At 40.7% G+C, this 22,619-nt stretch overlaps 1 protein-coding gene across 3 annotated transcripts in view; it reads left to right on the forward strand.

Moving 5' to 3' along the window:
- The window catches only part of PAK2 (p21 (RAC1) activated kinase 2), a 68,607-nt gene extending 46,032 nt beyond the window's left edge, over window positions 1-22,575 (forward strand). For all 3 annotated transcript variants that reach the window (XM_054984130.1, XM_054984131.1, XM_054984132.1), the window contains 11 exons: window positions 5,885-5,916; window positions 7,163-7,264; window positions 8,629-8,758; window positions 9,671-9,734; window positions 10,590-10,638; window positions 12,068-12,180; window positions 14,087-14,204; window positions 15,117-15,216; window positions 16,612-16,808; window positions 17,634-17,771; window positions 18,880-22,575. In XM_054984130.1, coding sequence (XP_054840105.1) covers window positions 5,885-5,916; window positions 7,163-7,264; window positions 8,629-8,758; window positions 9,671-9,734; window positions 10,590-10,638; window positions 12,068-12,180; window positions 14,087-14,204; window positions 15,117-15,216; window positions 16,612-16,808; window positions 17,634-17,771; window positions 18,880-18,966 — 1,130 coding nt within the window. In that variant the 3' untranslated portion in view covers window positions 18,967-22,575. The remainder of the gene's footprint in view (window positions 1-5,884; window positions 5,917-7,162; window positions 7,265-8,628; window positions 8,759-9,670; window positions 9,735-10,589; window positions 10,639-12,067; window positions 12,181-14,086; window positions 14,205-15,116; window positions 15,217-16,611; window positions 16,809-17,633; window positions 17,772-18,879) is intronic.
- The last annotated feature ends 44 nt before the right edge of the window (window positions 22,576-22,619 follow it).

Consider the following 22,619-nt stretch of genomic DNA (forward strand, 5'->3'; position numbering starts at 1 on the left):
GCTCCTCCTCTTGCTCAGGGTCGGTCGAATCAACGATCCTCTAGGAGGAGGGCTCTTCCCTGGTAGACCAGTTTTTTGCCGTGCAGGGAGTCGAGTCGCTGTGCTCTGCTGAGCACCGATCCCCCCCCAAAAAAAGAAGAAGAAGAAGAAGAAAGAGAAGGATTACTGCCTCCTGGGGAAAAGGAAGGGCTTGTCCCTCCACCCCAACCCTCCCTCCCGACCTCCACTCCTCTACATCGGATCGGACAGAAGGCGTCCGACCACCCTTAACAACCGCGGCGGTGCAGAGGCGCCAAAACCTACAGCGGTTTTTTTTCGGCGCAGCAGGGAAGAGCGAAGTGGGCACTGAAACGGGCTGTGCTGCACTCGAGTGCGCTTCGCAGCTGGCTGCCCAGAACACAACCCGGAGTGGAAGGGGAGGTGGAGGAGGCGCACGGCGAGAGTGCAGCAAGCAGCAGAGCGCCGCGCCAACTGAATAGCGGAGCGCCGCGGAAGCACGCTGATGGTGGCAGCAGCAGCAAGAGCCTCTACACCCTCTGAAGCCCAGTAAGTGACCCTGCAGGACACTGGGTTTGGAGGGCAGTTAGGCCTGAGCTTAGCACAGCGGGGGAACCTGTTTTCAGAAGCCCACTCAGTGCTGACAAGGACCACTTACTGTCTCTCTCTATGTTCTCTCCCCTCCCCCTCCCCCTTTCACTTAGGCGGGAGTGAGTTTTGGTGGGAATGGCGGCCAAGAGAGACATGGAAGGGCCTAACACGGCTCCAGACAGGGCCGAAGGCCTGGAATCTTCCTTTTCCCTTGCCTCAACTCAGTCTTCACAAGGCCACATTGGTTTTGGTCAGGAGAGCAGCCAATTAGACCTGGCAGGGCCAGAGGCTAAAGAAAACCTACTGGCCTGGATTAGAACAGAACTCAAGAAGGGGCTTAGAGAAATTATGGACACGATCAAGGATCAGGGGACATCACAGAAAGAATCTTCCCCAGGGCCAAGTAAGAGACCCAGGCCTACACACAGCTCTACCCCTCCTAAAGCTAAGAAAAGTAAAAAGCAAGTGAAATATCTGGAAGGAGATTCCAGTCTTTCAGAGGAGATCCAGTCAGACTCTGAGCTTTCTAACCATCACAGGGGAGCTTTCTGATGAACAGAATGGGGAATTAATACAAACCAGGCTTTTTCCCCAGGAGGTCTTTCCTAAACTGCTCCCTAAAGTCCTGAGAACCCTAGAGATTGCTCAGACAAATACAGGAAAAGAGGATCTAGATCCGGTCTTCCCTCAAGGTCTGGAAAAGGTGCTTCCTAAAGTGACTGCCTCAAACACAGGAGTGCCTCTTCCAGCAATTTTTCATAGTGTACTAAAGGCAGAACCCTGCTAAGCCTAAAACATACCAATCGGTGTTTAATAAGTTTTACTCCCTAGCTCTGGAGGCTGCAAGAAAAATAAAGCTGCCGATCGTGGATGATCCAGTAACCAGCCTAGCTACCACATCAGTGCTACCTATGGATGCAGAAGGCATGCCCAAAGATCCCTCGGATAAGATTGAGCAGGCCTTACGGAGGGAATTTGAGGCCTCAGCTGCCTCACTCAGAGCCTCAGCTACTGGATCCTTATTCGCCAGAGCAGCTTTCAATTGGGCATCCAACCTGGCAGCAGCAGGGAGAGAAGTGCCAAAAGAGGTTAAGAATGAGGTCAAGAAAATTGCCTTGGCCATAGCCTTCGCTGCAGATGCTACTCTGGATTCATTCCAAATGGCCTTTAGAGCGATGGGTTTCAATGTCGCAGCTTGAAGGAACACCTGGCTGAGAAATTGGGACGTGGATCCCCCTGCTAGGAGCAAGGTGGCAGCAATCCCATTTATGGGGACCAAACTATTTGGAGAAGCCTTAGACAAATAATTGGTGGAGGACACAGAGAAGAAGAGGGTCCTTCCGTCAAAGAAGAGGGAAGCAAAGACAAAATAGAGGCATTCCTTTCGTGACTCCAAGCGTTCCTTCAGACAGAGTTCCTCCAGATCTTACAAGACCAGATGGCAACCAAGACCTAGAGGTGATAACAGATCCTTTTCCTTTCAGAAAACCAGTCAGCAAGCCAAGGGCCAGAAGAAGAATCAGCAGATATGACTATGGGCTACATACGACCATACTGATCGGGGGACAGCTCCAGGAATTTTCCTCACAATGGGAGATGACAATCACGGACAAATGGGTACTGGAGACAGTATTCAGGGGCTATTCTCTGGAGTTCCAGTCCCTACCCCCGAATCGGATAGTCAGTGTACAGAAGAAGCCTTTAAACTCAAAACATCTTCTTCAAATGATGGGGGCAATCCAACACCTGTTATCGATCAAAGCCATAGAACAGGTACCTACTCCTTATTGGAACAGGGGAGGGTACTCAATTTTCTTCACTGTGCCAAAGAAGAATGGAGACATCCGAGCAATTCTGGACTTGCGCTGGCTAAATCAATTCATTGCATCACCCAAATTCAAGATGGAGACATTGAGATCAATAACGGGAGCCATCCAGAAAGGGGATTTTCTGGCATCCATCTATCTCTCGGAGGCCTATCTACATGTCCCTATCAGGGAGAGACACAGATGATATCTTCATTTCGCGTACAACGGAGAGCACTTCCAATACAGGGCTCTTCCTTTCGGACTCAAGTCTTACCCCAGAGTATTCACGAAGGTACTAGTGACCTTAGTGGCATTCCTCAGACTACAGGGGATATATCTCTTTCCTTATCTGGACGACATCTTAATAATGTCCTCATCTCTTCAGATGGGGGTGGAAGCTGTGCGAACTACCATCTCATGCCTGGAGAGCCACGGCTTCGTAATCAACAGGAGCAAAAGCAAGCTGTCCCCGTGTCAAAGGATCATGCATCTGGGAGTGACCATAGACACGGTTTTGGACAGTATGTTCTTATCAGAAGAGAGACAAGTAAAGATCAGATCGTTGGCTCAAGTAATTCATGGGCAGACAATGACGGAAGTCATGCTGCTAACTAAGCTCTTGGGAATGATGGTCTCCAGTCAGGACGCGGTGATGTGGTCCAGATTTCATTCAAGACCAATACAGAAGCTACTACGGCCATTTCAACGGGTCATAGCACGCAGCGGACACAAACAGATACCGATACCAGATCTACTGAAAGAGGAATTGAACTGGCAGACGGCACCAGACAGATTCAAAGAGATTCAGAGAAACGGTCAGGACGGTGCTGACTACGGATGCGAGTCTGACCAGATGGGGAGCACATACGAAGGGCCACATGGCACAGGGTACTTGGTCAGTACAAGAACGACAAAACAGCATAAACTGGCTGGAACTGAGGGCCATCAAGATGGGACTATGGAAACTTCAGACAGTACTGAGGGGACACCATGTCCTGATACAAACCGACAACACTACAGCAAAGGCGTATGTAAACATACAGGGAGGAAACAGATACAGGAATCTGAACATGGAGGCGGAGACAATCATGCTTTGGGCAGAACAGAATCTGAAATCGGTAAAAGCTGTACATGTAGCGGGAGTACGGAACACGACGGCGGACTGGTTGAGCAGAAACAGTGTCGACCAAGCGGAGTGGACACTGAACAAGGAAATATTCTCCCAGATATGCAGGAGGTTCGGAAGTCTGGAAGTGGATTTGTTCGCTTTGAGCGAGAACTCTCAACTACCAAAGTTCTTCACCAGACTAAGATAACAGGGGGTGTTAGGAACAGATGCACTGAGCGAAGACTGGCCCCAGGCTGTTCTTTACGCCTTTCCACCAATAAGAATACTGGACAGAGTACTTTAACGGGTCGTACAGCAACGGGCAGAGGTGATTCTGATTGCGCCTTTCTGGCCGAGGAGACCCTGGTTTCAGGAACTGAGACGCTTGTCCATCAGGGAACCGTGGAGTCTACCTCAGCAGAAGGATCTTCTCTACCAGGGGAAGATGTTACATCCAGACCCTGCATCCTTGAAATTAACAGCCTGGAGATTGAGCGTCAACAACTGTCAGGGCTAGGTTATGAAGACAGTGTGATTACCACCATGCTGGCCTCCAGGAGGAGATCCGCTAACAAAAGTTACAACAAAACTTGGCAGACATTTGATACATGGTGCAGACAGAAGGACATTGATCCACTAGCAGCATCTGTGAAGGAGATACTTGTCTTCCTCCAGGAAGGTTTGGACAAAGGGCTTAGCACCAGCAACTTGAAAAGGCAGATAGCAGCCATTTCCGCAGTTAGAGGATCTAGGAGTGGGGTGCCCTTTTCTGGTCATCCACACATCAAACGATTCCTAAGGGGACAATGCTAATCAATCCACCCCAAGTGCATAGGTTCCCTATGTGGAACCTAAATGTGGTGCTGAATGCTCTTACTAAGGGACCTGTCAAACCAATGGTTACTTGCCCTCTCAAGGAACTGACTTTTAAAACATTATTCTTAGTGGGGATTACCTCAGCTAGAAGGGTATCCGAGGTTAGGGCCTTGTCAGTAAACAGGGAATTATGTATATTCCATAATGACAGAGTTGTACTGAGACCTGATCCATCCTTCATTCCCAAAGTGAACTCTACCTTTCATAGGGGGGAGGATATTGTACTACCTTCCTTCTGTAATAATCCTAAACATGACAAGGAGAAGGAATGGCACAAGTTAGATGTCAAACGGGCTCTCAGTTATTACTTAGACAGGACGAAGGAGATTAGAAAAGTGGAGAACATATTCGTCTCCTTCAGGAAGAGCTCTCTGGGGCAGAAGGTATCCACTTCCACTCTGAGCAGATGGCTTAGGGAATGCATTACGCTAGCATATAAGACTAGGCAGCTTTCTCCTCCAGGGGGAATCACGGCCCACTCCTTGAGAGGGGCAGCTACATCAGCAGCGTATAGAACCTTCCCCTCTTTAGACAGGATTTGTAGGGCAGCCACTTGGAAATCAGTGCATACTTTCACTAAGCACTACAAGGTGGACAAGATAGCTTCGGCCAAGGCAGCATTCGGTAGAAGGGTGCTTCAGCATGCCTTATGAATGTGTCGTTTGGCCTGCCCCTAAGTAGTACTGCTAGACGTATATCCCGTCAGTCAGACTGACCCACTTTCCAACCACAGGAGAACGGAAGATTTGTATTCACTTACTGTGAAGCTTCCTTCTCGATGGTTGGGAAGTGGGTCAGTCAAACCCACCCAAGTTTAGAGTTATAATGTTGAGTATGGTTGAAATGTTAAGTTAGTGTTCAGTTTGTTACAGAATATCTGGCATGGAGAGACTGAGTAAAACAGCAGAGTCTAGAGGGCTTGGAAAATAACTGGTCTACCAGGGAAGAGCCCTCCTCCTAGAGGATCGTTGATTCGACCGACCCTGAGCAAGAGGAGGAGCTACTTCCCGTCAGTCAGACTGACCCACTTCCCAACCACCGAGAAGGAAGCTTCACAGTAAGTGAATACAAATCTTCCGTTCTGTTCATCCTGAGTCTAGTGCCCATCAACTTCATTGAAAGTTGATACCCTCCTCCTCTGTATCCTGGATCCTTTTCCTTTGCAGTTCCTACCACTGGAATGGCCTTCCGTCTTTCATTTAGCCCTCTGTTTTTATAACTTCAGTCACTAGACTGTTTACTCTGGCTTTCTCTGATTGTTTTTCTTTGCTTTCCCTTGTTTTCCTCTTCTCTGCTGCCTTTTCACACTTACATATTAAGCTTGCCAACAGGTCATGTTTTATTTTTGTGTATTGTTCCTAGCAGTTGTAGGCACTCAGGAGCACTTGCAGTAAGTTTACTGTGGTCTCAACCCTTGTTGAACATACTGATGTTCTGTTATTACAGATAGTTAAAATATCTAGGTGTGCATGTTCGACATAATTTTTATCTCTCTCTTTTCTAGACAAAGATGGCTTCCCCTCAGGAGCGCCTGCAGTAAGTATGCTCATTATTCCTTAAATCTTTTCAGGAGTACTCTTGCTTGATGCCATCCAGTCATATTAAACTACTGTAGCAGCTTGATACAGACAATATGATTCTATTCCATACAACACGTAATACTAAGCACTGTATTATAAAACAGCTCACAACCACATTGTTTGTGGTGCTATGCCAACTCAACAGCAAATAGGATCAAGTGGTCAGTTTTGATGACAGTATCTTCAGCTTTTATCTAAAGAGCATACAGATAGAGAAAGTGGATCTGTTTTACCTATAGAGTAACTATCTTTCTTGATGTTTTTAAATGTTATATAGATGTTTGTATGGTATTTCAAAATACCCTAGTAATTTCTCTGGTATTGGATTGCTTTGCACTACTCAATTGAAAGTGTGTCTGCTGTGAGATCAGTTCTGCTAATCTCCAGTTTGGTATTATGCATTACCCCAGTACATGTGATGATGTGCCATGATGGCTGATCAGAGATGGAACCTGGAAAGATGATGATGATGTGTTCTGCATGCAGCATCTGCTTTCATTGTATTCTTTGAGATGCAAGGCACTGAAAAGACAGAAATGAATTTTACTGAATTATACTTAAGCCATTATTCTTTCTAAGCCGCACTTCCAATATTTGAGATGTTACTGCTTATGTGATTATATCAGTGTTTAGAGTTATATCAATATAAAGTTACTACTCTGATAAATATTAGCTGCCTAACAGATAGTTTGTTCCAGTACTTTAAAATTTCAGACTATTGGACATGTTTGGCCTTTCAAAATAAACACAGATGTTCAGAATGTGCCCATAATGGGTGACTGTGATTGCCGCATCCTATCTTGCCCTGCATTGTGCATCCATCCTGGCTCCACTTGTGTTGTGCCATGGGTTTCATGGTTGCAGAGGGACCTACATGTGCAGAACTAGGTGTGTGCAGGCCCAAAGTGTATGCCTCTATTTTGTAGGGTACAGTTTGCATTAATTAAACTTATGTATATGAACATGTGTAGACCATATGCAGCCATGAAATACAACATAAAAGTGGCTGCAGCTGGCAACACTTGGTGTAGGCTTTGCAAATGTCAATTTAGGACTACTGACAGGTGGAATGGCACATTATTCTAAACTGTTGTAGTATGCCAGGTTACTGTTCTAGCGTATATCTCGTGGAAAATTTTCTAAAACACTCAGTAACAGCGCTTAATTTATTTTATTTTCCTCCTTATTAACACTTCTTACAGCCCAATGCAAAAGTATCAGAGCCTTCTACAGCAACTGAAGAGGAAGAGGATGATGAAGCGCCTCCTCCAGTTATTGCTCCGCGGCCAGACCATACAAAATCAGTGAGTCAGTTTTGCCATTTCTCTTACTCCTGTGTTCATTGTGCAGCTCTGTGCAGTGTTCCTATATATTAACAAATATCCAGTTCAGATCTCAGTTTGCCAGAATTTACTACATTTCTCTTTCTATCTCAAGACTGTGCATAGGCTACTGATTATGTATTTATGGCATTCTTATGGCTTTACTTGGCAGAAAGGACCGAGAATTTGAACATTTGTTTCTAGAGTTTGGAAATACCTGACAACTTGTTAATTTGGCGCAAAAAAAATTACTAGTGTAGTATTGTACCAAATGTAGCATTGTTGTGCTTGTGCTTGTCAAGGACTGTGAAATTTCCAAATAGCCACAGTTGTTTAGGAAAGCCCTTTTTTACCCTTGTAATGATTTTAAGTAAATGCATGTATGTGTCTTTAAATGCTCTGTGTGGTATAGATGAAGAGTGGGGCTGAAAGAGAGGGACGAGTGAGTGATATGATTGGTTGATGATTGAGAGTGTGGGTGGAGTGAATGCAGTTTTAGACTGAGGGTGGAGAAAAAGATTCAGTTGGCAAGAGAGGCAAGCTGTGTGCAGCCTGAGCTTGTTTATGTTGTCTGAGAGAAATATAACCTGTGTGGAAGCCTGAACTGTGTGTTTATGAAAGAACATTCAGTCAGGAGAAAGCAGGCAAAACTGTGTGTGTGCCTGAGAAAAGGTCTTGCTTGTAATTGAGAGAGATATTAATATCAAAAGCAGGCAAACTGTGTGTGAAGCTTGAGAAGAAGATCTATGTGACTGGGTTTAAGTAAAGTAACTTCAAGAATTGAGAACTACTCTTTTGAAACCATCAAGTTTTAGAAATAATATGATACGCTTCTTGTAAAAATAAAAGTTTACTTTGTTTTTTTATATCCCAGAGTATCTGCCATTCCTATATCCCATTCCTTTCCTCAGGGCCATATAGTACCATGAAAAAGCCTGACCCCTGGGCATGTTACTAAAAGGAGAAATTTAAGTTATTCTGGAATTTAATTTCTGGTGACAGCAATCTACCAAGAGGGGCAAGAATAAAAGGATTAAAGACCAAATCTACCCAAGAGAAAGAAAGGGGTTGTAACAACCCTATTCATGGGAAACCTCAAATCTATATAGAATTCATATGGCTACAAACTACAGGAACGTATGCGTGGTCAGTTGTCTTAAAAAAAAAATCTAACACTTGCAGAACCCAAGACAACATTCCATATTAGTTTATAGAATCTACTAGTGTTTGATATGTATAGACTAAAAAAAATAAGTCTTCTTCCATAAATCTTAACATTCTGTGGCATTTTGAAGCTAATGTGCAGTCACAACATGGAGGAACAATTAAGATCTTGTTTTCTGTAGATTTACACAAGGTCAGTAATAGATCCCATCCCAGCACCATCTAGTGACTCCGGTGACAATGCTGCAAAATCAGCTGATAAGCAGAAAAAGAAAACTAAAATGTCAGATGAAGAGATCATGGAAAAGCTAAGTAAGTTGAAATTTTAAATGAACTATTGAAATGGAGATATAAACCATAATCAGCCTGGAGTTATTCTAAGAATTCTGTATAATGAATCAGCTCTTTGGCCTTTCTAACTATACCCTTTGTGCCAGATTTCCCTCATAGAAATCATTAGCATTTCTCTTGATGTGATGCTGGTGGGTACGGTGCCATTCTTCGCCAGGGAAACCCTCTCCACTCTCCTAGTACCTGTCACATCCAAAATCCTTCACGCATACATCAATAAAATCTATTTTACACAGGCTTATAGATTCAGTATTGGCTTTCAAATTGATTTCCAGATCCCTGATCCCATACATACTTGCAGATTATAACTAAGGGTCATCCACCACGATCTATTTAAATAATAGTAAGCTTGGCCAATTAATTCATTATCTGAATTTTTTTCTTAAGACTCCTACAAAAATGCAGTATTTCATTTTTTATGTAGTTGGTACTTCATTAAAAAAAATGGGGGAGGATTATTGCTGATGGCACCCATTTTGTAGTGGCAACTGCTATCCTGCTGGTTCAAGTCATATCATAACCACAAATTCACTATTCTTCCTGTATTGCAGATGGGTGTCTAAAGCTGAGAGGGGTTTGCCTTCCTCTCAGCCCCAGGCTTCATCTGCAGTATGGGGAAAATATTAACTTGCCTTTCAGGGTTGTTGCATGGATTATAGTCATAAAGTATGTGAAGCTGTTTGCCATGAAAGGATTGTATAAAAGTGCCTGTATACTGAAAAAATACAATGTTGGATAAAAATTATGTATTTTATTCAATGTTGGTAATGCAAATTTAATTTCCCAAATCAGTGCCAAATATATGCCAGAGTTATCTGCAATGAATAATTTTAGTTGGTTTATAATATTGCCTATGGAATCTTTGTTTTTTAGGAACTATTGTAAGTATAGGAGATCCCAAGAAAAAATATACCAGATATGAAAAAATAGGGCAGGGGTGAGTATTTGTAAATAAGACCTGTAAATGGGCTGTGAAGTGTTAGTTGAAATACTGTGTTTTTTTCATGTTGTCATTTTTTGATCACAGTTTACAGAACAAGAAATGCTAGTGATAGATTAATGTAAGCAGTAGCAACCAGATACAGAGCAGACTTGTAAATTTTAAAATGATTCTTTTATGAGCATTGATATTACTACATGGTGGTGGAGAGTACCTTTCAAGCGATAGCTGACTTATGGCGACCTTGGCAGGTTTTCATGGCAAGAGACTAACAGTGGTTTGCCAGGGTTTGTCTCTGCAACCCTGGCCTTCATTGGAGGTCTCCCATCCAATTACTAACAAAGGCTGACCCTGCTTAGCTTCTGAGATCTAACAAGATCAGGCTCACCTGTGCTATCCAGGTCAGGGCAACATTAGTACATACTTTATGAAATAAGGGAGGGAATTATGAGCAAGAGTACGAGGCACCTTAAAAAATAAGTCCCACATTAACTAGGCAGATAATAAATTGTTGTGTGTGGCCAGGAAAGAAGCACATACAATGAATTTGCCCAGCTGTTTAACCTAGTTGATTTATGCCCATGTTAATTAATTAACCTTTACCTAATTAATTAAGTGCTTTTGTGAAATGGCATGTTTTAGTGTTTCCTCATGTATCTTACATTGGTTTATTATGTCTTCTTTTACCAATATTTCAGTGTCTGGTTTTCTGGAGAAAATTGAAATAATTTATTAAATCGTCGCGGAAAGGCCTACTATAATTTTTTCCTGTTCACGTCTGTGTGTGTGTGTGTGTGTGTTAAATATCTGAACTCCTGTACCTGATTCCACATTATTTTTTTTAAAAACCAGGGCTTCGGGGACCGTTTTCATTGCCATAGATGTGGCTACAGGACAGGAGGTAAGGATGAAATGCCTTATAATGAATTTGTATCTTCTGTTTGAATTGGCAGAATGGACTGCAATAGGATTTCTACCGGTCACACTGATTTCTGCCATCCCTCTCCAGCAGCGAATCCCACATAGTTAACAAATGCAATTCCGTTGTTCTGTAGAATCAGGTTATGGTTTTCAAAGCATATTAGGTGTATAGTGAAAATCAGATGTACTGGATGCCTTTTAATTGTGGATTATAAAGGCAGTTTAAGTAACAGTTTAAACTCTCTATCTTTTTTGGTTGTGTAAAACTTCAGCTTAATGAGAATTGGATATATAGTTATTTCTGAACTCCCACTATCTCTGACTTTAATGTTCTTTGGTGTGTGTGTGAGTTGCTTCTTCCCAGATCAGTTCCAAATAGATGAACTAGATATCACTGTGCTATTAAATTTCTGGTTTGTTTACCATATAATTCCATGTATTGGTGAAGTCGCATGTCCTCATGCAAAAATTGACCCTCTGAATAGAAGGGAGTCCAAACGCAAGGCGAGCATGTCAGGCTTAGAGAAGCTGAATCTTATGGCATAAATTTTGTAAGATTAAATTTCCCCTATCCTTGTGAAGCAGGGGCTTGATCAGCCATTGAAAGGATTGTGAGGGAGGGGGACTAGGGATTTCCTGCTGAAGCAAGAAAGGGGGCAGAGAAATTGCACCTATCCTCACCCACAAGCCACAAATTATTTATGGGTTTTTTAAATACATTCTCTGTTTAATTATTTGGGCTTCTCCACTCCCCTTCTTGATTCCATGTGTGAGGTGATAGATACTGTTTAGGAGTCCAGTCATGCTACCAAAACAGCATTATCCTGTAGTATTGTTTGTGCATTGAAAAGCTTCATTTTTAATCTATTGCTTTCTGAACTGGTCTTTTAAAAGTCATGTTACATTTCAGTTTTTCACATGCCTGTGTTGGAAACCTCCTACCAAAACAGCCATAGTCTGTATTGGCATAGCAAAAATTCTTAAGACTTCTCTGTCCCATCTCTTTCCAAAAACATGAGTGAGAGCCACAACACAGACCCTACCACTGATTCTCCTTGCTAACAACACACATTTTCTCTGCTACTTTCCCCCTTAATCCATCATACACCTTGCCAACCCATCAGACTGTTTTCTTCCTATCCACAAGTTTTAGACCTTGTTAACTTTTCAGTTGCTAGAGTTGAAGCATAATGCTGCTGGTTTCATTCTCTGTGTTGTAAGGTTGATGATGTAGTGATTGATGTCTCTGCACATTACAGACAATTAGTGGTTATAGCAGGAAAAGAAATGTCAGGAAAGCTACCACTTTCCTTTTATTGTAACCTTTTAAATAGCAGTCTTTCAAGAGTTTTACAAGCATCTTTCTTTGAATACCAACTTTTCTTGTCTCTGTTCTTTTTTTCTTTTAGGTTGCTATTAAACAGATAAATCTTCAGAAACAGCCCAAGAAGGAGTTAATTATCAATGAGATTCTGGTAATGAAGGAATTGAAGAACCCAAACATAGTCAACTTTCTGGACAGGTAACTATGTACATAAAGTAATGCTCAGAGAGTTGGGTTTGAATCTGAGGGGGGTGAGGGTGGGAATCCCAGTTCAAATCCTTGCTTGCACACAAAACTCAGGGAATGGCTTTGCACAAATAATTTTATCTCAGTTTAAATTAACCTCACAGGATTGTTGTGAGAGGCTGCAAATTTCAGGCTTACTTACCTAACAGTAAGCCCTATTAAATAAAGGAGGACTTCTGAATGAATATGAATAGGATTGCACTGTAGAACACTGATTTGAGTTTGGAGGGATGGGAGAATGTGAATATAACAATAAATTAGAAATCAGCCTTTCTCCTAAGGTGAATCCAGCATGATATTGTTGTAATTCTTATTCCCAATACAATGTGGCATTATAAATTAAGAGAAGGTCATACTGGAACCTTCAGATAAGAACAGTGAGATTTGTTTTGCTTTTATTGTTACTGTTGCAGAGTTAACAGACACATTTTAAAATGGAGAATCCTCATACCATATCTTCATATCGCAGTCATGGCTTGCGTATAGAAATTATAGCTAATTGAAACATGGAGCTGGAAGGCACCTCAAGGGTCTTCTAGTCGAATCCCCTGCACAGTGCAGGAAATGTACAGCCTTCTCTTCCGTTCACCTCCCCCACTGATCTCTGTTCTATGTCCAGAGGAAGGCAGAAACCCTCTAGGATCCCCAGCCAATATGGCCTGGAAGAAAATTCCTTTCTGACCCCAAAGTCACGATTAGCATTACCCTGGGCATGTAAGAAGGGGTCATGAGAGCTTCACTTTGGCTCATCCTTTCATATCCTCGCTCTTCTGATCTTTGTACATTCATATTGAGTCGTATAATCATCATAGGGGTCAGGTGGATATCTATCTCTTCTTAAATACCTTCAAGGAAGGAGAGCCCACCACCTCCCGAGGTAGCTGGTTCCACTGAGGAACTGCTCTGTCAGGAAGTTCTTCCTAATGTTTAGCTGAAAACTCTTTTGCTTTAATTTTAACATGTTGTGTCTGGTCCAACCCTCTGGGGCAACAGAAAACTTCGCTCCATCCTCTGTGACAGCCCTACAAATACTTGAAGAGGGCTATCATATCTCCTCTCAGTCATCTCCTCTCCAAGCTAAACATACCAGGCTCCTTCAACCTTTTCTCATAGGACTTGGTGTCCAGACCCCCTCACCACCTTTGTTGCCCTCCTTTGGACATACTCCAGGTTGTCAACATTCTTAAGCTGTGGTGTCCAAAACTGAACACAGTACTTGCAGTAAAGTGATACCATCACTTTGTGTGATCTGGACACTATACTCCTGTTGATACTGCCTAAAATCACATTTGCCTTTTTAGCTACTGCACCACGCTACTGACTCATGTTCGGTGTATGATCTACTAAGACCCCTAGACCCTTTCCCCATGTATTACTGTCAAGACAAGTCTACCCATGCTATAATTATGCCTTTGATGTTTCCTACCTAGATGCAGAACTTTACATTTCTCTATTGAAATTAATTTTGTTAGTTTTAGCCCAGCTTTCCAGCCTGTCAAGACCATCTTGAATCTTAATTCTGTCTTTTATTGTATTTACAACTCCTCCCAGTTTATCATCATCTGCTGATTTAATGAGCATTCCCTCTATTACTTCATTCAAGTCATTTACAAAGATTTTGAATAACACAAGGCCCAGGACAGATCCCTGAGCCACTCCAGTTATCACTCCTCTTCAAGAGGATGAAGAACTATTTATAAGCACTTTGGGTGCAATCTGTCAACCAGTTACAAATTCACCTAACAGTAATAGCATCCATCTATCTCTTTATCTAAATGTAACTCTTCTTACTCTGTAGACTATTTCCTTAGTATACTGAAGTTTTAATTCTATCATTCTGTGTAACTTTTGTCTTCAGTTACCTTGTTGGAGATGAACTGTTTGTTGTAATGGAGTACTTGGCTGGTGGGTCTCTCACAGATGTGGTTACAGAGACTTGTATGGATGAGGCACAAATTGCAGCTGTCTGTAGAGAGGTGGGTGATCATTTGGTGGTAGTTGGAGGAAGGAAAAGCATTGCTTTCTCGGTGTTAATGGTTTTAATTTTAGATGCTTTTAAATGATTGTAGGATTATAATTACAGTTCTAATTTACATTGTTTTTTTTAAAAAAAATCTGGGATTTGAAATGTCATTTGTAAGTATCAGTGAGCATGCTGATCCTGGTGGCGGTTGTTATTCAAACGGCAAAATTTAAAATTATGCTGTAAAAAAATTAGAGTTGTAATGGATAGAGAGATCCCAGTGATTAAATGCTTAGGGAAACCTGAGCGTGTATTCCTGAGTTTTGGGGCGGGGGGCAGATGGTGGTGGGGATTTCTGCCAATTTTCCTTTCTTATTGCAGTATCCTGTTGTATCATATCCCACATTGTTCCTGAGGACACCTCCCCCCCCCTCAAAAAAAAAACTGAAGGAAGGTAGAGAGAGACGTTCGATGATTTCTTTTGGTTCATGATTCATAGAATCCAAGTTACATACTTAATTATGTATAGAAGACCCAGTTATTTCTAGACATGAATTTGGTTAGTCAAATTTCCCCAAACACTTTTATTAGGTGTGCTAGACTATTTCAGGATTTCAGGCAAGCTTATCAATGAACTGTTACCTTGGCTGCTTTGGACATTTTATTGGAATAATATCTTAATATCTAATAAGCAAATAATCCTTTCCTTTCTCTGTAATTTAACAGCCTACAAACCATACATCTGAGTATTTTTATGAATAGTTTAAAACTGCATTAGTACATATGACTAAATCACATGTGCACTTTTAATCTTGCCTAACAGCAGTATCTTTAGTTTCTAAGCAAATAATCATTTGATCCTGCTAGAGAGAGTTTGAATTTTGAATGTCTGTAGACAATAATCCTATCCTTTCTCCCCATACAGTGTTTGCAGGCACTGGAGTTCCTCCATGCCAATCAGGTGATACACAGAGATATTAAAAGCGACAATGTGCTATTGGGAATGGATGGATCAGTTAAACTGAGTAAGTCTGTAGCAGTTACTTTGTGTGAACTAAGCTTTTAGTTTCCTTGCCAAGTCTGCAATTTGTGGTTCCGCACATCTTGCCCACTCAAGCTAGTTTTGATTTAAGTGAATGTGAGAATGTGTCTGAGGTGTTTAAGATAGGAAGAACATGTTGTCTGTGTGTTTATAAATACATACTTAGTTTACTTCATAAAGTGAGAGAGTTTGTCAGAACTGCAAGCTGTAGAAGCTGATGGTTTTTCACCTAAAATTTCTAAGTATTAAGTGGGGAAAGTTTGCACTGTTTTGCAGCACTCTAGTAAGTTTGAGCTTGCATTCATAAACCAGCAGGTGGCAATCTTGAAAAATGGAAAATGTTCAGTTGACCAGTGTCTACAGTCTCTTAGCCCCCTTCCTCTCCCCTGCGCTGAACTCAGTGAAAAAATAAGGTATAAGTAAATTTAAAAAGCAGAAGCAAGAAAATACCTAATTGAGCAGTCTCTATCTTCTTTAAACAGCAAAGTAATCTTAACTGCAACCAAAGAGTAGTAAAGGAAAGTTAGGTCCCCATAGTAAATCTAAATTGATTACTAAGTGAGAACTACATTCAAGATTCATAGATGATTAAATAAAATTATAACAGAATTATAAAGCTTTAATGGGGGAGGACTAAGTTACATAATTCACTTTCAGATGTCCATGTTTTTCATGATGGTTAGGCAGATGTCTTAGGTTTATGGATTTCTGAAGTCCTTTTCCACAGCAGAAGTAAGAATCCCAGTGCTAGACAATGAGAACAAGAATGGTTTAGTGACTTCCTTTGAGTGACCAGGTTGCCTTTAAATTATCCTAATGTTAAGACAGCTCTTCAGTTCATTTATTGAACGTACTAGTTTGTAATCACACAAGTTCACGTTTTCATTTTTGTTAACACAGATTTCTAAATGAAAGTACCAGTTTGTCATGGAACATGTAAAGATGATTAAGATGGCTTCCTTCTTTCACATTCTTTCATGTTTTGTGATGTTCTCTGACAGGCTAAATAAATACATTTCTATTTAAAATTTCAATTTCTAGGGACACGCCCCCCCAATCCTATCTAAACAGAATGACTCCTTCATAGTCTACCTCCTGTACAAGTGGAGAAGTCAAAGGAAATATATACTGTTGTTTTCATAATGAAAATAGCCAGAAATTAAAATTGATCCAGTGCACAAGAGAGTTGAGCAAAACTGACCAAAAGGCTAGAAAACGTGGCCATTGTAACCAACCAAAGAACATCATTTAAACTAAGAATAATATTGTGGGAATATCATGTGGGTTTGTAGGGCCTTTGGAAATGCAGGTTGGTTAATAATGTAGAAGATGGCCCCAATGGCACAAATTATTTTACTTTTATTTTATCTTTTTGCAGCTGACTTTGGATTTTGTGCTCAGATTACTCCAGAACAGAGCAAACGTAGTACTATGGTTGGGACTCCTTACTGGATGGCTCCTGAAGTGGTAACACGGAAGGCCTATGGCCCTAAAGTAGATATCTGGTCTCTGGGTATTATGGCTATTGAAATGGTTGAAGGAGAACCCCCATATCTCAATGAAAATCCTTTGAGGGTATGTTATAGCTCCATTGACCATTAGTTTTGTCTTGGTGTGTTCTTTTCATAGCACCTCAGAGGTTCCATTAGTCAGTAGCAGAGTACATAATTTGCATGCAGAAGATCAGGTTTATACATTGGTCTTTCCTGTTAAAGGATCTTAGGTGTAAAATGCTTTTCTCTCTTGTAGTCCAGTAGCACATACTGTATTTCCCCATAAAATCATCTGAAGTATCATGCCTGGAGAAATATCAGTCTGAAATCCTAGAAAGATGCTGTATGTGAAAGCTCACAATCTGGCTATCCTTCTACTCTAATTGTCTGTCTTATGATGGGGGAATGTAGATTTTTATGAAGAGGCTGAACAGGTATCCAATAACAGGATCTTTTAGATAAGGAGGCAGTGGTTGTATAAATAAGTGGTTTTCAAACATTCTAGCATCAGGAAATATTCCCCTCCCCCAATCAAATTGTCTGCCATGGAAACTGAGAGGCATTTTAGAATTTACCTTATTCTGTTCGTTGGTGCATGAACTAATTAACTTCCTAGAACCCACGTAAAAGTTCCATGTTGCGTTGCATTGCATTACAGGGGAATATAAGTAATAGTGAGCAAGCGGTCCTTCATGAAAACCTGTCCACTATTTCTGATCCCCTTTTTAAGGATTTTCTGAACAACAGGGTTCTTGGAATCCTAGATTGAAAGCCTCAGGTCTAGGTAAAAATATACTAGGCAAATGGTCTTTTCCAATTCTGAGATTAAACTTTGAGGTACTTGAGGTGCACTTACAGTAAATTGCTAACTACCTTTTTAGTTTTCAACTTTATCTCTTTCTTGCAGGCTTTATATTTGATAGCAACTAATGGCACCCCAGAGCTGCAGAATCCAGAGAAATTGTCCCCAATATTCCGTGATTTTCTAAATAGTTGTTTGGAAATGGATGTAGAAAAAAGAGGGTCAGCCAAAGAACTCTTACAGGTAAAGGGCTGGAATCTTCCCAGATGGCTACTATTAAAGATAATGGTCACATCTTGAGAATGGAAAAGGGGAGGGAGGGGGTGCGTATCAAGTCAAAATGAAGAAGGAACAGCAGATTGTGCAAGGAAAAAAAATTAATGTTGAGTAACCCCTACATAGTCCACCTCAGCTTCATCAAGGGGATCTTCAGAATTCTTTTAGATGTCTGTTCTGTATGTGCACTGGGTTATTCAACATTAAAGAATTCTTTCCTTGCACAATTTGCTATCACTTCTTCGCATCAGGAGAAGACCGGAGTCACTGGAAAAGACAATACTGCTAGAAAAGGTGGCAGTAGGAAAAGAGGAAGACCCAAAACAAGATGACTTGACTCAGTAAAAACTCCAGTTTGCAAGATCTGAGGAAGGCTGTTAATGATAGGACATGTTGGAGATCCTTAATTCATAAGATTGCCATAAATTGGAAGCAATTTGATGGCACATAACACACACACACACACACACAGAGACAATGATTTGACAATTTAAGCCACTTTACATTGAAATGAAAAGACTGATATAATCAGTGACTTCAGAAGAGAGAGAAATGGAGATTTAAAGGGTACCTTGGTGGGGTAATGCCTAGTGCCACTCAGAAGTTGCTAAAGCAGTTTAGTTGTAGAAGAGTCTCCTGCATTTCCTCTGCTCTTCCATACTTCCTAAAACATTCATTCCTGGAGCAGAAGGGGAGCATGTATTGAGCTAGCTGAACACAGGCTCTTTCACTCTCACTCCTGTGTTCTTCCTGTTGCAGAGCCCAGTACCACTAGTTTCAACTTGTTGAACCTGCATATCCACAAGAGAGCAATAGTAATAATCATATGGATGAAAGGATTCTAGGCAAGAACCTGGGGAAGATTTCTTCCTCACTTTGTAACCCTCATTCAAGGTGCAGGGAGTAGAGACTTCATTTGAATCTCCAATCCCCACCCATCTTGTCTGCTGCAGTGTCACTTGGATGCAATGAATTGTGTAAAACAGTGTGTTTAAGAAAGTGTCTGTCTGGAAGTTGTGCTATCATAGTTTCTTTTAAAATATACCTTGCATTAATTGTTTCTTTTTCTTGACAGCACCCTTTCCTGAAACTGGCCAAACCTTTGTCAAGCTTGACGCCGCTGATCCTAGCAGCCAAAGAAGCAATGAAGAGTAACCGTTAGCATTGCTGCTGTGGCCTTCATAATTTTTTATTTTTAAAAATCTTCATAATATATAAATTGTTCTTGTTAGGGGCTGAAAGTCTGCAGAAATGGACAAAAAATCTCTCACCCGGAACACACACACAGACAAGGAAAAAAATGTGGTGTTAGTGAACTCTCCTAGGAGCCTGGAAGAAGATATGGACTGAATCACTGGCCTTTTCCCCTTTTTTGCAGACAACTCAAGCATATTTTACTAAGCCTGGGAGTCCTTTTTATGATTTTGCTGTACCAGATCCCACTCATTGTGCTCTGTTGGGGCACTTTCAATACTTGAACAACAGATTCAGGCTTTTAGAGGGAGGCATTACTGTTAATGTGCTAATTTTTTTTTCTTCTTCCCTTTCTTTTGTCAGTCAGCCTTTCAAAATATGGTATGTTCCAAGTTATTGGATAAAAGGCAGATGGATAGAAATGTGAAAGTACCTCTGATCCCTTTTTCTTAAGTACAGTTTAGCTATAGCTGTATTGTAGCATTAACCACCCAGCTACCTAAGAACCATAATTTTTCATTGACTTTGCTTAAAGACAGAAGAACATGTGAAGAGAGGGAAGAAAAAGTCTCAGCAAAGTTGTTGCATGGACTTCTTAACCCAAGGGAAAGATTCTTCTGAATTCTGGAGATGGAATATGAATGTGAGGAAAAGGAGGAGTTTGTGTGTGCGTGTGTGTGTATGTTTAATGCTTAAACTACCCTCTGGGCTTGGGGAGAGAATCCCAGTCCTGTAAATTGTCTTCCACTCCTCCCTTGCCTCTTTAGGCTTGTTAACATTTAAAGGGATGTCTTGAAAGTTTGTGGTTTTATAGCAAAGTGCTGTATCCATTCTCTGACTTGGGCTTTATGCTGGTGCCTTCTGAATTTTTAAATTACCTTCTTTGTATTAAATACATTTTGTATATGTTGTACATTTTTTCTCCAAAAGCAAATAATGCACCAACTTTGGAATTGTCAGGACTTCTATTAGAGCTGTTCCTCTTTTATATATGTATGTGCGCGATTTCTACTAACAAAAGACCCAGCAGATTTGCAAAATGGGAAAAATCAAAGACTTTTTGTATAATTCAGCCAAGTGAAACTTCTGAACACCTAAAGTGCTATTTTGTGGAGACAAAAATTCAAGGAGGTATAGCTTAGATTCAGTGTTTGAATTGGCTTGCTGGAGAAACTTACTTTCTCATGGTGGCCCTTTCCTGAAAGACTTACCAATTATTATGGCAAAAGATACACGCAAGATAAAGTGCCTCTTTAAATAAAAGGAAATAATTGGAGCCATAGAAGAGTTCCAGGTGACACAGCCAGATAGACCATGAGGGGTTCCTGGTCACTCACATCAGCCTTTTTAAAATCACTGTATTTTTATGTGCAGCTTATATTGAAGACTTCCTGAGTGGTAATGTGCCAAACTGTAATACAAAAGATTTATTCATTTGGTGCTATAGCTTTGCCACACTCCTAGATGGTATTCTTAGGAGGACATCTCAAAGCTCTGGTTTTTAAAAAAATCCTTTAGTGGCCTTTCTGATGGTCAGTGAAAAAACCTCTTTGAACAATTTGGACAAGTATTGGTAAAGGTACATAATTATGTTGGGGTTTCATGCATAGGTTGCTGCAATAACACATATTTGATTCCAAGTTAGGAGCCATTGCATCCCACGAGCTTGGAAGTGCTTGCAGCAGCCACTGACACTCTGCTTTGCACTGACAAATGCCTTATTTGTACAGTGGAAAGCAACGCCACACTCCCATGTTTAGCTTTTTATCTTGTGAAAAGTATTCCTTTAGAAAAGACCTGACAAGGCAGCCCATTTATTTTCAGTGCATTTATAATATTCACAATTTGGTCCCAGGAAGTGTTAAGTCCTGGTTGGTATAATATTTTAGGATGCTGTTCTTCCCCTTGCCATAACTTGCAATACCAGTCACCTTACTGTAAAAGTTAGAATAGTCTTGCTTTTAAATGTGTTGTATGTGAATCAAGCCAAGACACTTAAAAAAGAAAAGAAAACCTTACATTTAATGTTAATGTTAGCATTGGGTCTTTGTCTATTGCTGGCAATAGATTGTGTGGAACCCATGACTCTGGCTTAGGTGTGTTGATATTTTTTTTTTAAATAGTAGCACTGGTAAAGTTAAAAAAACAGTTAGGAAAAGTAACTTTTAAACAAGACCATAATCTTTATTGCCCTTTAAGTTATTTCATAAAACATTTATCTGAAATTAGCAATCTATTGCATATCTATCCATATCCTCAAATCTTTAAGAAATCACTATACAATTTGGACTAGCCCTGGAGTAGTTGAAGCACATTTGGAGTAGAGATCTCTCACATTATGTCCATATAGACACTCTTGAAAGTAACTTGCAGTTTTGTACTACAGCAGAGTATTCATCTAAATTGTCTTGCTGCTTTGTGCTAAAAAGGACTAAGTACAGAATTAGGAGAGATCATGTGTCTAGAGGAGCCATTCGGAAGTCCATGACCCATGGTTCATTATATAGCCATGTATACAGTTTCGGTGCACATGATCTGAATATATATTGCAAGATGTGTTTAAAAGCTTGATTTAGAAATGGATGCATGGCAGCCCTGTGAGGTCAGCCTTGGATTTCTGACAGCACAATCCTGGAATATATAGCTAATTAGTACTAGGTTGAGAACACTGAACAGAGCATTGCTAGGATTCTCACCTGACTAACTTCTTGGCTAACTATGACTTACCCACATTTCCAGTTGCTAATGGGAATATGCAATGACTGATATAGATTGGGGGCTTATTTTTTTACCTATAGTGATTTTGATCAGCCTAAATTAAATGTGTGTGGGGGGGGGGATTGAATGCTTCGTCTTGGGGCTAGACCCTCGTTTAATGCGTCATTGAAAAATGGCTGATGGTCATAAAGTGGGAGCTGAGTCTGTAGTAGAAGGTTCATTGCCTCAGAATTTAATCTGGGCTAATAAAGTCACCTTAACTGAAAATAAGCCCTCCAAGTGCTGATGTGGATCACCTTTTGGACGTATTTTCAGTGGTGAGTTATAATTGATGGTTTGAATATATGTGAGAAGGGTGTCTTGTTCTGTGAAAGCTGAGTAATCTGGAATAATCAGCTCCCAGAGGTCGTCCCCCTTCCCCTGAAATTGAAACAGACTTGATTTGTGACCATAAAATGTTCCATTGAGCGTGCACTGGTTTGGGTAGAGACTCTTACCACTTGAGTATGTATCTTTTTAAGTTAAGTGATCACCATATATGTACTTTATGGCAATTTGGAGTAAATTAACTTTGCTAGTAGAGTTGGAGGTGTTTTTTGGTATGTGTCTACATAGCTGGAATTAAGAACACCTTGAAATGATTTCTTTCTATACATCTTTTTCTCACTTTGCCCAAACGGAAATGGATGTAGGTGCAAACTTTCAATATTTTTTTACTGTCTTCAGATTTTATTGCCTTTTGTTTAATTTAATCCCAATCTGTTATTTAATTGTTACTGCAATATTAACTACTGTATTTGACTATGTTTAATGACTTTGTTCTTTCAGGGCTAGAAATAAAAATTTCTAAAACGTGTAACCGTTCTCTCCTCACCTCCTTCCCAGGATCAGAGTGCTTTAAAA

This window comes from Eublepharis macularius, chromosome 6 (assembly GCF_028583425.1).
Source record: "Eublepharis macularius isolate TG4126 chromosome 6, MPM_Emac_v1.0, whole genome shotgun sequence".
NCBI lineage: Eukaryota > Metazoa > Chordata > Lepidosauria > Squamata > Eublepharidae > Eublepharis > Eublepharis macularius.